The sequence below is a fragment of the Balaenoptera borealis genome (genome assembly GCF_965194805.1).
Source record: "Balaenoptera borealis genome assembly, chromosome: 8".
In the NCBI taxonomy this organism is placed as follows: domain Eukaryota; kingdom Metazoa; phylum Chordata; class Mammalia; order Artiodactyla; family Balaenopteridae; genus Balaenoptera; species Balaenoptera borealis.
Window position 1 is genome coordinate 121,130,551 of NC_138865.1, and position 11,182 is coordinate 121,141,732.

At 60.8% G+C, this 11,182-nt stretch overlaps 1 protein-coding gene across 1 annotated transcript in view; it reads right to left on the bottom strand.

Annotated features, from left to right (window-relative positions):
* Positions 1–8,209, bottom strand: part of NACC2 (NACC family member 2) — a gene marked incomplete at its 5' end in the record, with an annotated part of 33,301 nt that extends 25,092 nt beyond the window's left edge. Inside the window, one exon of the mRNA XM_082401852.1 lies at positions 7,324–8,209. Within this exon, the coding sequence (XP_082257978.1) occupies positions 7,324–8,209 (886 nt within the window). The remainder of the gene's footprint in view (positions 1–7,323) is intronic.
* Between the last annotated feature and the right edge of the window lie 2,973 nt (positions 8,210–11,182).

Consider the following 11,182-nt stretch of genomic DNA (forward strand, 5'->3'; position numbering starts at 1 on the left):
TAAGGAATACACAATATCAACAATACTCAATATTCAAACCACCCAATAAAAAGAGGGCAAAAGACTCGAAGAGGCACTTGACCAGAGCAGGTATACAGATGGCAAATAAATACACAAAGGGTGTTCCACATCATTAGACATTAGAGAAATACAAATTAACACTGCAGTGTGACACCACTATAGACCATGAGAATGGCTTTTAAAAAAAAGACAAAACCAAGTGCTGACAAGATCATGCAATGACAGGAACTCTCCTGCTTTGCTGGTGGTGATGTAAAGTGACAGAACTATTTTAGACAAGAGTTTGGGCAATTTCTTATAAAGTTAAATATGCACTTACCGTATGACCCACTACCTCATTCCAAGGCCAATTTACCAAATAGAACTGACAATTCAAGGGTGCACAAAAACCTAGATGCCATGTTTGTAGCAGCTCAATCCATTACCACTAAAAACTAGAAATAAACCAAAGGTGCTTTGACTGGCAACTAGATAAACCCATTGTGGGAATACTATTCAGCAGTCCAAAAAAAAAAAAAAAACAAAAGAACCACAAACTCACACAACATGAATGAACCTCAAATGCATTGACTCAAAAGGCCACACACTGTGTGATTCCACTGATGAGACAGAAAACAGACCGGTGGTCGCAGGAGTTGGGGGAGAGGAAGAAAAGACTACAAAGGGGAGGCAGGGGGATGACAAAATGTGGGAGGTAACTGCTCTGTATCTTGATTATGGAAGTGATCACATGACTATATACATTTGTTTAAACTCAGAGAACAATTTGCCCCAAACAGTAAATTCTACTCTATTTAAATTTTAAAAGTGACTAAAAGTGGAAAAAAGACAACTGTCTGTTTCAAGTAAAAACAATAACATCATCATAAGGCTCATAGCCTATGAAGAAGTAAAATACATGACAACAATTTCACTAAGGACCGGAGAGGGGAAATGAAAACACACTGTTTTGAAAGTCTGAGTTCCACAGGAGGGGGTGATACACCTGAGAAGGTTGATGGGATAAGTCAAAGATTCATGAGTCAGCTCCAGATGACCGAAGCATGGCGGGGGTGTGGGGGGGATGTCTAACCACTAGGCCAACAGCAGAGCTAAAGAGAAACTCTGGAAAAATTCAATCAGAAAGTGGTGGAAAAGAGTAAAAAAAGAAAACATGACTAATAAAAAACTAATAGTGAGATGACAGACCTGAACCTAACCCCCTTGAAAATTACACTAAACGTAAATGGTCGAAAGATTCCCAATAAAAGGTGGTCAGACTGGATAAAAAAGCAGATCTCAATCATGTGCTACCTATAAGAATTGAGCTTTAAGACACAGGTAGGTTAACAGTAAAAGGATGAAAACAGCCAACACCAGGTAAATAGTAAACATAAGAGAGCTGGCACGGCTATATTAATACCTGCATAGATCAGAAATGGATAAATTCCTTGAAAGACACAAATTACCACGGCTCGGGCAAGATGTGAGAGAAAGCTGAACAGTTCTACATCTAAACTAACAGAATGTATAATTGAATACCTTCCCATAAGGAACAAAAACAACAACAGAACTGCAGGCCCAAGTGGCTTCACTGGTGAATGAATTCTATCAAATGCTTAAGAAAGAAATAACATCAAACTTATACAAACTCTTTCAGAAAATTAAGGAGAAGAGACATAAGGTTAGCATATCCTCCTACAAAACCAGACAAAGATACTACAGGCAAACTATGGATAATTAACCTTCATGAACGTAGATGCAAAATTCCCTAAGAAAACATTAGCAAATTGAATCCAGCAATATATAAAACAATAAAACATAATGACCAAGTGGGATTTATCCCAGGAGTTCAAGGGTGGCTCAACATTTAAAAATTAACTGATGCAATACACCACATCAGTAAAATTAAGGAGAAAACCCACATAATAATTTCAGTAGATGAACAAAAAAGCAGTCCCACGTGTACGTGGATGTTCACAGCAGCACGATGATAACGGCCACACACGACTGCCACTGGTGGCATGTCCACGGCATGGGAGAATACCATCAACCATGAGGACCAAGGACCCACACTCAGAACCACAGGGATGAATCGATCTCAAGATACAGTAAATGAAAAAAGTCAAAAATAAAAGACTCCGTTCTGTGTGATCCCACTTAAGGAAAAATGATAGTGATGGAAAGCAACGGGGGCTGCGGTGGTGTGATGGGGTGGGGAGGACGCGGGGAAACATCTGAGGGAAGTAAATTGTTGTGTATCTTGACCGTGGTACTTGACTGATTACAATGGCCAAACTCATCACCTGTACACTTGAAACTGGCCCTTTTTATTGTGTGTAAACGCTTTAATAAATAAAAAAGAGGGGGAGAAAAAGGCAGGCCTGCCCACCCAGCACAGGCACGTCTCAAACTCATTCTGCTGACGAGACAGCCGGACCAGAGTGCAGACAGCCTGACTCTGTTTACGTGGCGGACAAAAGTATCCAGAGGACAGAAAGCAGATCCGAGGCTGCCCACGGCTGGGGGTGGGGGAGGGGATGCCAGCAAAGGGGCGCAGGGGCCCCCAGGGTGACGGACACGTTCTCCATCTGACTGTGCTAATGGCCCCACACCCAGATCTCAAATGGGTAGTTTCATACCCGTGTCACCGAGGTATGTAAGTTACACCTCAATAAAACTGGTTTAAGAAGAAATCTCAGGGTGCTTGGGGGTGTGAGGGTTAAACGTGACATTGCATGGAAGCTGAGGCCAGGGAGCCAGGGGGCCACTCCTGGAGGCCCTCAGGGATGAGCCCCAGATGGCGCCTGGGGTGCCCGGCCAGCCCTCAGGGCAGCCTCCGGGGTATACAGTGGGACAGACACGCTGGCGCTGGCACCTCCTTCGCCTGGCCTGAGCTGCCAGGATGCTGCCTTAGAAGAGCGGGAACCCCCCGAGCCTGGCAGGCCGCCCCCACCTGGGCGCCACTGTAGCCAGGCCAGGGGTTGTGCTGGGCTCTAACGGTGCGGACGCTCCTGGGCCAGGGCAGGAGGCAGCGTGGGTGGCGGGGAGTGGGGCTCGCAGAACCCATGCTGACTGCTCCCTCTCTGTGGGACCCCCAAGCGACAGCTCGTGAGCTCTGAGCTGTGGGTGGGAGCAGCCGCCAACCAGGCTTCCCAGAGGCTCTGCTGGAGGGACGCCCTGCCGTGCGGGGGGGGGGGGGAAACGCTGCAGGCTAAGATGGGCCAGCAGCCGCGCTGACCTCACAGGCCATGCTGGGACGGCCTGGCCCGCGGCAGGGCTCTATCCTCCCGCGTGCAGGAGCCATTCTGCGGCCCCTGCTCAGAGCGGCGGAACCCGGGAACAGACGTGCTGCCGCGTGCCAGGACCCCCTCCCGCGCACCACCAGGGTCCGTCCCGCGTCCAGGCGTGGGGACAGCGGGCAGACCCGGAGGGGAAGGGAGAGCAGGGCCACACAGGGCCACCAGCTCACCGGCCACACCGGCAGGGCACCCCGCGGCGGTCCCCTCCCGGGAAAGCGTGAAGGTGGAAGCTCGGGGCTGGTGCGTGAACACCTAGGCGGGCCTGTGGCTCAGAAGCCCATAGGGAGCACATCTGCCCAGTGAGGGGGGCGGGCCCGGAGGCCAGAAGGTGGTCAGAACCGCAGAGAGCAGGGGAGGGGGCCCGGGATGGCGTGGGAACCTCCCCCTCCATGCCCTCTGTCGGCTCATCCCCGCACCCCATAGCCTCACTCCCGGGCCGAGGGGCAGCCTGCCCTGACGGTGGCCCCCCGCCACGATGAAACACCGCGTCAGGGTCCAGTCTGTGTCTCTGTGTGTCCACAGCAGGTAAGGGCAGGGACTACGCCCTTCCTGGCCATCACTGCTCGCAGCCTGTGGGTACAGATGTGCCCAAAGAGCGTGAACAAGTAGAGACCATGGAAGCGGACCCCTCACGGCGGAGTGCCCTCTGTGCCCTGCCCACCCCCGGAACCAACACCAACCCCCCCAGACCCGCGCTGCCTTGACGGGGTGGCCCCTCGCTCCTGCTCCACTCCCGGCTAGAGGCTGATGTGCAGAAAGATGCCCACCGGCTCTGGGCCCTGCGGAGCTGCAGCAGGAGCTGCCCTGGGCCCCGGGGTGGGGGGCTGAGCCCACTGCGATGTGGGGTGAGTCTGATAGGCCCCATCATGGTTAGGGCCTTCCCAGTGGCACCTCTCCTAACCTAACCAATTAGAAACCACCCAATATCCTCCAACAGGGAAGTGTATAAATCAACCACGGCATCTCCACTAACGGACAATGACACAGGAGTTGGACAGAATGGAGGAACACACAGGACGGAAACAGGAAACCACGCGGGGGCTGCTGGGGGGAGGGATCAAGAGTCCATCCACTCATCTGTAATATTCAATTCCTCGATGTCCACAACAAGAAGCCCATCACGTGGGAGCCGTTAACAGGTCTTCACAGGGATGAGGGTGGGGACGGGGTCTCCAGTGCAGGGCTCTGCATCCTTCGCTTTCCTGCACACGGCGTGCCGGAGAGAAGACCCCTGAAGGTCACTCAGGCCACCCCCTCCCTTGGCAGGTGGGGAAACCGAAAGGAGAAGGGACTCCTGAGAACCCTCATGCGCCAGTTCACCTTAGAACATTCCAGATTCCACCAGCTCGAGAGCCCTGCCCAATCCTTGTCCAGGCCCCGGCACGGGGCACCTGGCTATTCGGCTGCCCATGGGGGGTGTGAGGATGCCCCCTGGCCAGACCAGGCCAACGCAGAGAGAGCCTGGGGTACGGGAAACCAGCGCCCAAGGAGCAGCCAGCCTTTGGGGACGGGCCCCTCTCTGCCTGCCCGGCCCCCACGGACCCTCCCCCCAACCCTCTTCCCAGCGCGCCCGGTGCCCAGTGATGCCAGCAACGTCACTGCCGATAACCTAGATTTTAACCAAGAAATCACACTCCCCCTCCCTGCCCCACTTACGGGCTCAGGGAGGAGAAAACCCAGACCGGAGCCTCCCGAGTCCTGTTGGAGACAGGCTCCCAGGCCACCGCCCCCAGTCTCGCAGCTTCCCTCCACCCCGTCCCACCTCCAGAGCTGCCAGGGATGTGGGGTGCGGGGCTCACAGGCCTTGGCCGAGCCGTGCCCGGCCCCAGTAGGACGCAGCAGCTGGTCTCAGTGCGGGAGGGGCTGGTGAGAAGACCCAGTCCCAGTCAAGGCAGTGGGGCAGCTCCGTCTCCCAAGCCGCACCCCGGGCTGTCCACGGCCACCTCCCTTGGCTCCTTGGAAAATCCAAGGGCGCAGGTGGGCCACAACTGTCCGGGTGAGGAGAGGGTCCAGGCTCATGCAGCCAGAGGGGCAGGTGCCCTCAGACGGGCTGCCGCCCTGCACCCACACCCGGCAATCCCAGCACCTGTGCTGTCTCTCACCGTCTCGGACACACCAAGGCCCGAGGCCACGCTGGCGGGAAGGGGGCCATACAGGGAGGACCCTGGGGCGACACCTGAACTAGGGTCCTCTCCTGGTTCGGCACTGCACCGCCAGGGACCACCGGTGGGCAGCCCCGCCCCTGGGCCCTCAGCAGGTTCTGTCCTGACCCCTCCGCTGAGCCCCGTCCAGCTGCTGGCACTGGGGGGGCGGGGGGGGGCGGTCCTCAGGGGCTGCGGGGTTGGCCCTGAGTCCGTGTAGCCTGTTTTCCTGGGGAAGGGGCTTGGGAGCCACCCCAGCTCCCTCTGGCCCAGTCTGGGTGCCAGCGGATCTTTCGACCCCCTGGGGGCTGTCAGGGAGATGGCGGGGTTGGGCAGAGGAAGCCGCACATGGGTGGTTCCCGGGGTCCCGGCCAGGCCTGACCCACACCAGAGCTTGCGGTTTCTCGGTGTCAGGAACACCAAGCCCCACCCCCTACCACTAAGCGGAAAATACCCAGTCCAGACGGAGGTGGTCTGTGTGCTAGTATCCTGCACGATTCATACAAACATGACAACACGCATTCAAATAAAGTCATGAGTTCTGGGAAAACCAAGGCCCAGAGCCCCTGGAGGGAGCTGCCCAGGGCAGTGCCTCCCCCACAGCTCTGAGAGGGACGCTGAGAAGGGCCCACGCTGGCCAGACCAGAGACCGAAACCCAGCCGTCCAGTGCCACACGGGGACCGGCTGTCCCAACGGCCCGAGCTGGCCAGTGCACCAGGCATCCTCTGCTCCCGCCCCCCAGGACTGATGGACCAGTGCCCGCCTGGAGGGGGAGGAGCGGAAGGGGGAGGGAGAGGAGGGGCAGCGTCGGCCCCATCAGGGCGCAAGAACGTGGTGCGTCTCAGGGGCGGAAAGAGTCCCCAAACTGCCCTCTGGGGCCCCAGCTCTGGGATGCCACTTCCCACTGGCAGCATGCATCCGGGCCAGTTACTGGACACGGGCCCCGCATGCAAATCAGGACAGGCAGCGGGCCCAGGCACACAGCCAGTTTTCGGGGAACACAGAAGGCAAGGGGACACCTGACCTGGGGCCTCAACTACGGGACCCTTCACGCAGCAAATCCTGAACCATCTCTGGCGACTGTGATGCAGTTTACAGGCAACACCAGGCATCGCAAATCAGTGCGTGTTGGGTTTATAGATCCCAAATGCGGGAGTCCCCCCCCAAAATAAGTTGAGGGGCAACACGTTCAGCTCAAGAGGCACTCTCTGGCCTGCCGCTTGGTGCTGGCCCCAGGGAGACGGCCGCGACTGGGAGGGGCCCAAGGGACTCTCTGGCCTCCCTGAGTCAGAGCGAAGGCAAAAGCACATGGGTGGGGAAAGGGCTGAGGTCAAAGGTAGCGAAGATGGGCCTGCTGGGGCAGGCACCTCAGTGACAGGGACACTGAGGCCTCAAGCAGGTGAGTGACCAGTCTGGGTCACACACTGCCCTGTGAGCCCTCAGGCAGGTCCCTGGTCCACTGAGGCCCTCAGTCTCTTCATCGGTCCGGTGAAAGCCAGGGCTCCGTCCCACACGCTACGCTGTGGTTGAACTTTCCCGTGGCCTCTCATCTCACCCAGGATCGAGTTTAAAGTCCTTAGCTAAGGCCCTGCAAGACGGACCTGGGTCCTGCTCCTGCCTCAGGTGTCAGCTCCTGCCAGCTTGCCCGGTCTGGGCTGGGGACTGTCCCTGTACACCTGCAGCACAGTGGCCACCCCGAGCTGTGCCCCCGGGGTGCCCTGGCCCCCAGACGTGCCCGTCTTCCTGCCAGGCTGTGAGTGCCACGGGGTAAGGCCAGGTTAGCCTCGGTGCCCACACAGGAGGTGCCCGGAGGTCCGCCCGTGCCCGCAGGCAGGCGGCCGCAGTGGTGGCGTGGGGACAGGCCCCCAGCACGCGTTACCTGCATAGCTGCCCGTGGCCTTGATGTACATCTGGCCGTACTGCTCCTCCACCATGGTGTCGTAGGCCTCGTCGTCCTCTTCGTCCTCCTCGTTGTGGTAGGAGGTGGGGCTGTCGGTGGTGGGCAGGCTGCTGGCTCCCGGGCTGGTCCGCTCCCCCTGGGAGTACTGCGCCTGCTGAATGCTGGGGATGAGGGTGGCCAGGCTGGGCACCCCGTAGTAGGAGACCCGGGGCAGCTTGAGAGGGGCCGTGCCTGCCGCCACCGCGGGGCCCGTCGCCACCGTCGCGCCGTCCCGGGGCCCCGTCTCCAGCGGGCGCTTGGGGGCCAGGCCTGGGCCTGCGGCCAGCGGCAGCTCCATGGCTTCGTGCTTGACGCGGGTTAGCAGCGGGATGGGCACGGAGGGGGACACGACGTAGGGCGGCGCGGCGGTGACCGGCTGCAGCTGGTTGCAGGGGCTCTGGGGCTCGGAGCTGGCGTCCTCGATCATAGCGGTCTGCGAGTCGCAGTGGGGTGAGCTCACCTTGAACATGAGGTCCGTGCCGCGCTCCACGATGTGCTGGATCTGCAGGAAGCCGGCCGTGTACATGACCACGAGCTGCTCGCTGGCCGCCATGGTCAGCCTGCCCGTGTAGCAGAAGGACAGGATCTGCTGGAAGCAGGCGGGCGGCACCGTGCCCGGCAGCTCGAAGGCGCTCTTGCTGTTGCCGCTGAACAGGTCGCGGAAGTAGAGGCTGCTGGCGGCCAGGACGGCCCGATGGGCCTTGAAGGCCTGGCCCTTGACCACAATGGACACATCGCAGTAGAGGCCCAGCAGACGCTGCTCGTTGAGGCAGCCGAGCACGGTGTTCCCGAAGTTGGGGATCTCGATGTGCAGCATCTGCGACATGGCGGGCGGGGGCGGCGGGTGGGCCTCAGACTCTCAGTGCGGGAGCGGCCGAGCGGGGCACATCTGCGGGAGAGAGGGCGCAGGGCGCCGCGGTCAGGGTCAGGCTCCTGGACGTCCGGCGGCCCACCGGCAGGGCCAAGCCCCGCACCACCCCGCCCTGCCCCAGTGTCCGGGCCCCCCTCCAGGGCACCCCCAGACCCTCCAGCCGCAACGAGCCAGACAAGGTCTCGCCGCAGACCCGGCCGACGGTGGGACCCTGGCAGGGCCGTCAGTGCCGCCCAGGATGCTAGAAGCCCCAGCTGGGTTTCCATAGCCGGGGTGGGGGTGGCTGGCCCCCACGCCACCCTGGGATGCTCCCAGAGGCCACCCAGCAGAGCGCGTAAGCCCGCGGGTCCAGGAGACACCCTGTCCTGGCAGAAGACGAGAACAGGCCTGCAGGCGGCGGACAGACGGGAGGACGGGAGGACGGAAGGACGGGAGGACGGGAGGACGGGACGGGCGGTCCACCCACAGCACTGGAGGGGCGAAGGCGGCAGGCCCGCGTCCGCACAACTCTTCTCCCAGGAAAAAGTTAGCAGCAAAGGAGCCCCTTGCCGCCTGTCCCCTGGGAGGGGCCCGAACCCAGAGCGAGGGGCAGGGCACCGCGGTGTGTGTGGCGGGGGTCTCGTGGGGGGCGGTTTCTCGGAGGCTTTGGTTTCGGTTTGCTTTTCCCCTTTTCCCTAGAGCAGCCGTGCGGAGGGCCCGCCAGGGGGGGCATTCTGCCCCGCCGGCTGAGAAGCCGCCCCTTCGGCCCTCGGGAGAGGCGGGCAGGAGCGGTTGCCCAGGGAAGTGAGCGGAAGCTGGGAGAACTCAGCCTCTCCACCACCTCTGCTTGCCCTCCAGGCAAAGGAGACCTCGGGCCAGAGGGGCTCTGAGCCGCGCCCGGCTCCCCCAGCCCGAGCTGCCTCGGGGACCCGGCTGCCAGCCCAGGAGTTGGGAGCCTGTCGCAGCCCCACCTGCGCGCCCTCCCGGCCCCCCAGCTCCCGACGCCAGCCGATCCCTGCTGGCTCGCTCCCAGCCCAGGTGACTAAAGAGGTCGTGGGGAGACAGGGGAGAGCCGAGCAAGGGACTGGCTGTTGTCGGATGCCGCCAGCCCGCAGGGTCTGGGGATGGGGCTCCCGGGCTGTGGATCTGGTGTCCGACTCAGAGAAGCGGGGCCGGGACGGACGGGCCGGAGAAGGCGCCGGCCCAACTCTGCGCAGTCGGCGCCCGTACAAAGGGCCGCTCGGTCCCGCGGGAGGAAAGTGCGGGCGGCCACAGAGGCGCCGGGCGGCCGGCGGAAGGAGGGCGGAGCGCCGGCCCGGCCGCCGACAGGAGTTGAGCAGGTGGGCGGCCGCTCGGGGGGAGGGCCCGCAGTGCCCCTGCTGCGGAGAAGTTGCCGGCCTGGCGGGTGGCACCGGCGGCAGGGGAGACCTACCTTTGGCCGCTGCCGCCGTGGCCCCGGCACTGCCCGCTCAGCCTGGCAGGGGCAGGCTCGCCCGCACGCCGGCCGCCCGCAGCCGCCAGCTGCTCCGGGAATGCAGCAAACGGAGCGGGAGCCCTTGGGGTGGGGAGGGCGAGAGGAGCTGCGGGGGGAGGGGGAGGAGGAGGAGGAGGAGGAGGGGGAGGAGGAGGATGGGGGGAGGAGGGGGACAGAGAGTCTCGGCTGGGCTGGGCCTCGGCTCAGCTGCACCCAGCCCGGCTCTCCGGGGCAGCGCACAGCATCTAAATGAAGAGGCCGGATGCAGACGGACATTCAGGCAGCTCTCGGGAATGAATAGCCGCCTTTGATTTGGGAGCCGAAGTAAATGCCAGCTCCCAGCCCCGGCTTTAAAAACAGTGGAGTGTTGGTGCCAGAGGAATGCAGGGCTCCGGGTGTTGGTACAAGACAGACTTTTGATGACTCACTGCAATGCAAACAAAGATGGCAGAAATACTGTACTGTACGTGGAGAGACGCTTCGTGGTGCCACGGCAACTGAGACAGCCTGGAAATTTATAGTGCAGTTTTGCATATGAATTACCCAGTAAACTGCCACCCTGCCATCCAGTACAGCCCGAGTGTCAAAGCATTTAAACTATGCCAAACAGTCTGCAGGGCTGGCAGAGCAGCCTAACTCCTGCAGGGCAGGCGGCGGGGTGTCGGGTGGGGGCCGGCGAGGGGGGCAGGGAGGCCAGGGGGTCGGGGCAGACAGGGCAGAAGCTGGGTGAGCAGGGGAGGAAAAGAAGGGAGATGAGAAAATGAGGCAGAAAGAGGTGAGAGCAAGGGGCCAGGGAGGAAGAGACCCAGCCCCCCTTCCCCCAGCGCCCTGCAGGCCCCAGTGCCCGCCTTCCCCCATTCTTGGGGTCCCACAGCAGCAGGCCCAGCTAGTCTGGCCCCAAAACCCCAGGTATTCACCCTGTCCCCCAACTCCCCAGCCGGGGCAGCTCTCTTAAAGGAGTACAACTTTGTGATTACAACCGGGGGCCAAGCCCGTGGTGGCCATCAGCCAGGAGCCCCCGAAGGACCTGCCCTAGTCCCTGATGGACCTGCCCCGGAGAGGTGGCAGCAAAGGCACTGCCCCCAGGTTACCCGCGTGGCCGGGCCAGCGGTGCGGGGCCCACAGTGTCCGCCGTCTACTGAGCCTCTCCTGGGCAGGGGCGGCCGTGCTGTGTGCACTGCCTGTTTTGCTGCAGAGGATGGCACCTTGTTCCAGGCTCAAGCCCCCACCTGCTGGACCGCGTGGGCCCTGGGGCAAATCACTGGCCTGCCCAGCCTCAGTTTCCCTGCTTGTCACCAACTGTGGCAGCCTGCAAGAAGGGGCAGGGTTGAGGAGAGTGGAGAGGGGCAGGGCTGAGAGTGGAGAGGGCCAGGGCTGAGAGTGGAGAGGGGCCGGGTTGAGAGTGGAGAGGGGCAGGGCTGAGAGTGGAGAGGGCCAGGGGAGGTCTGTCTCCTGCAGCGCCCAGCATCGCCACT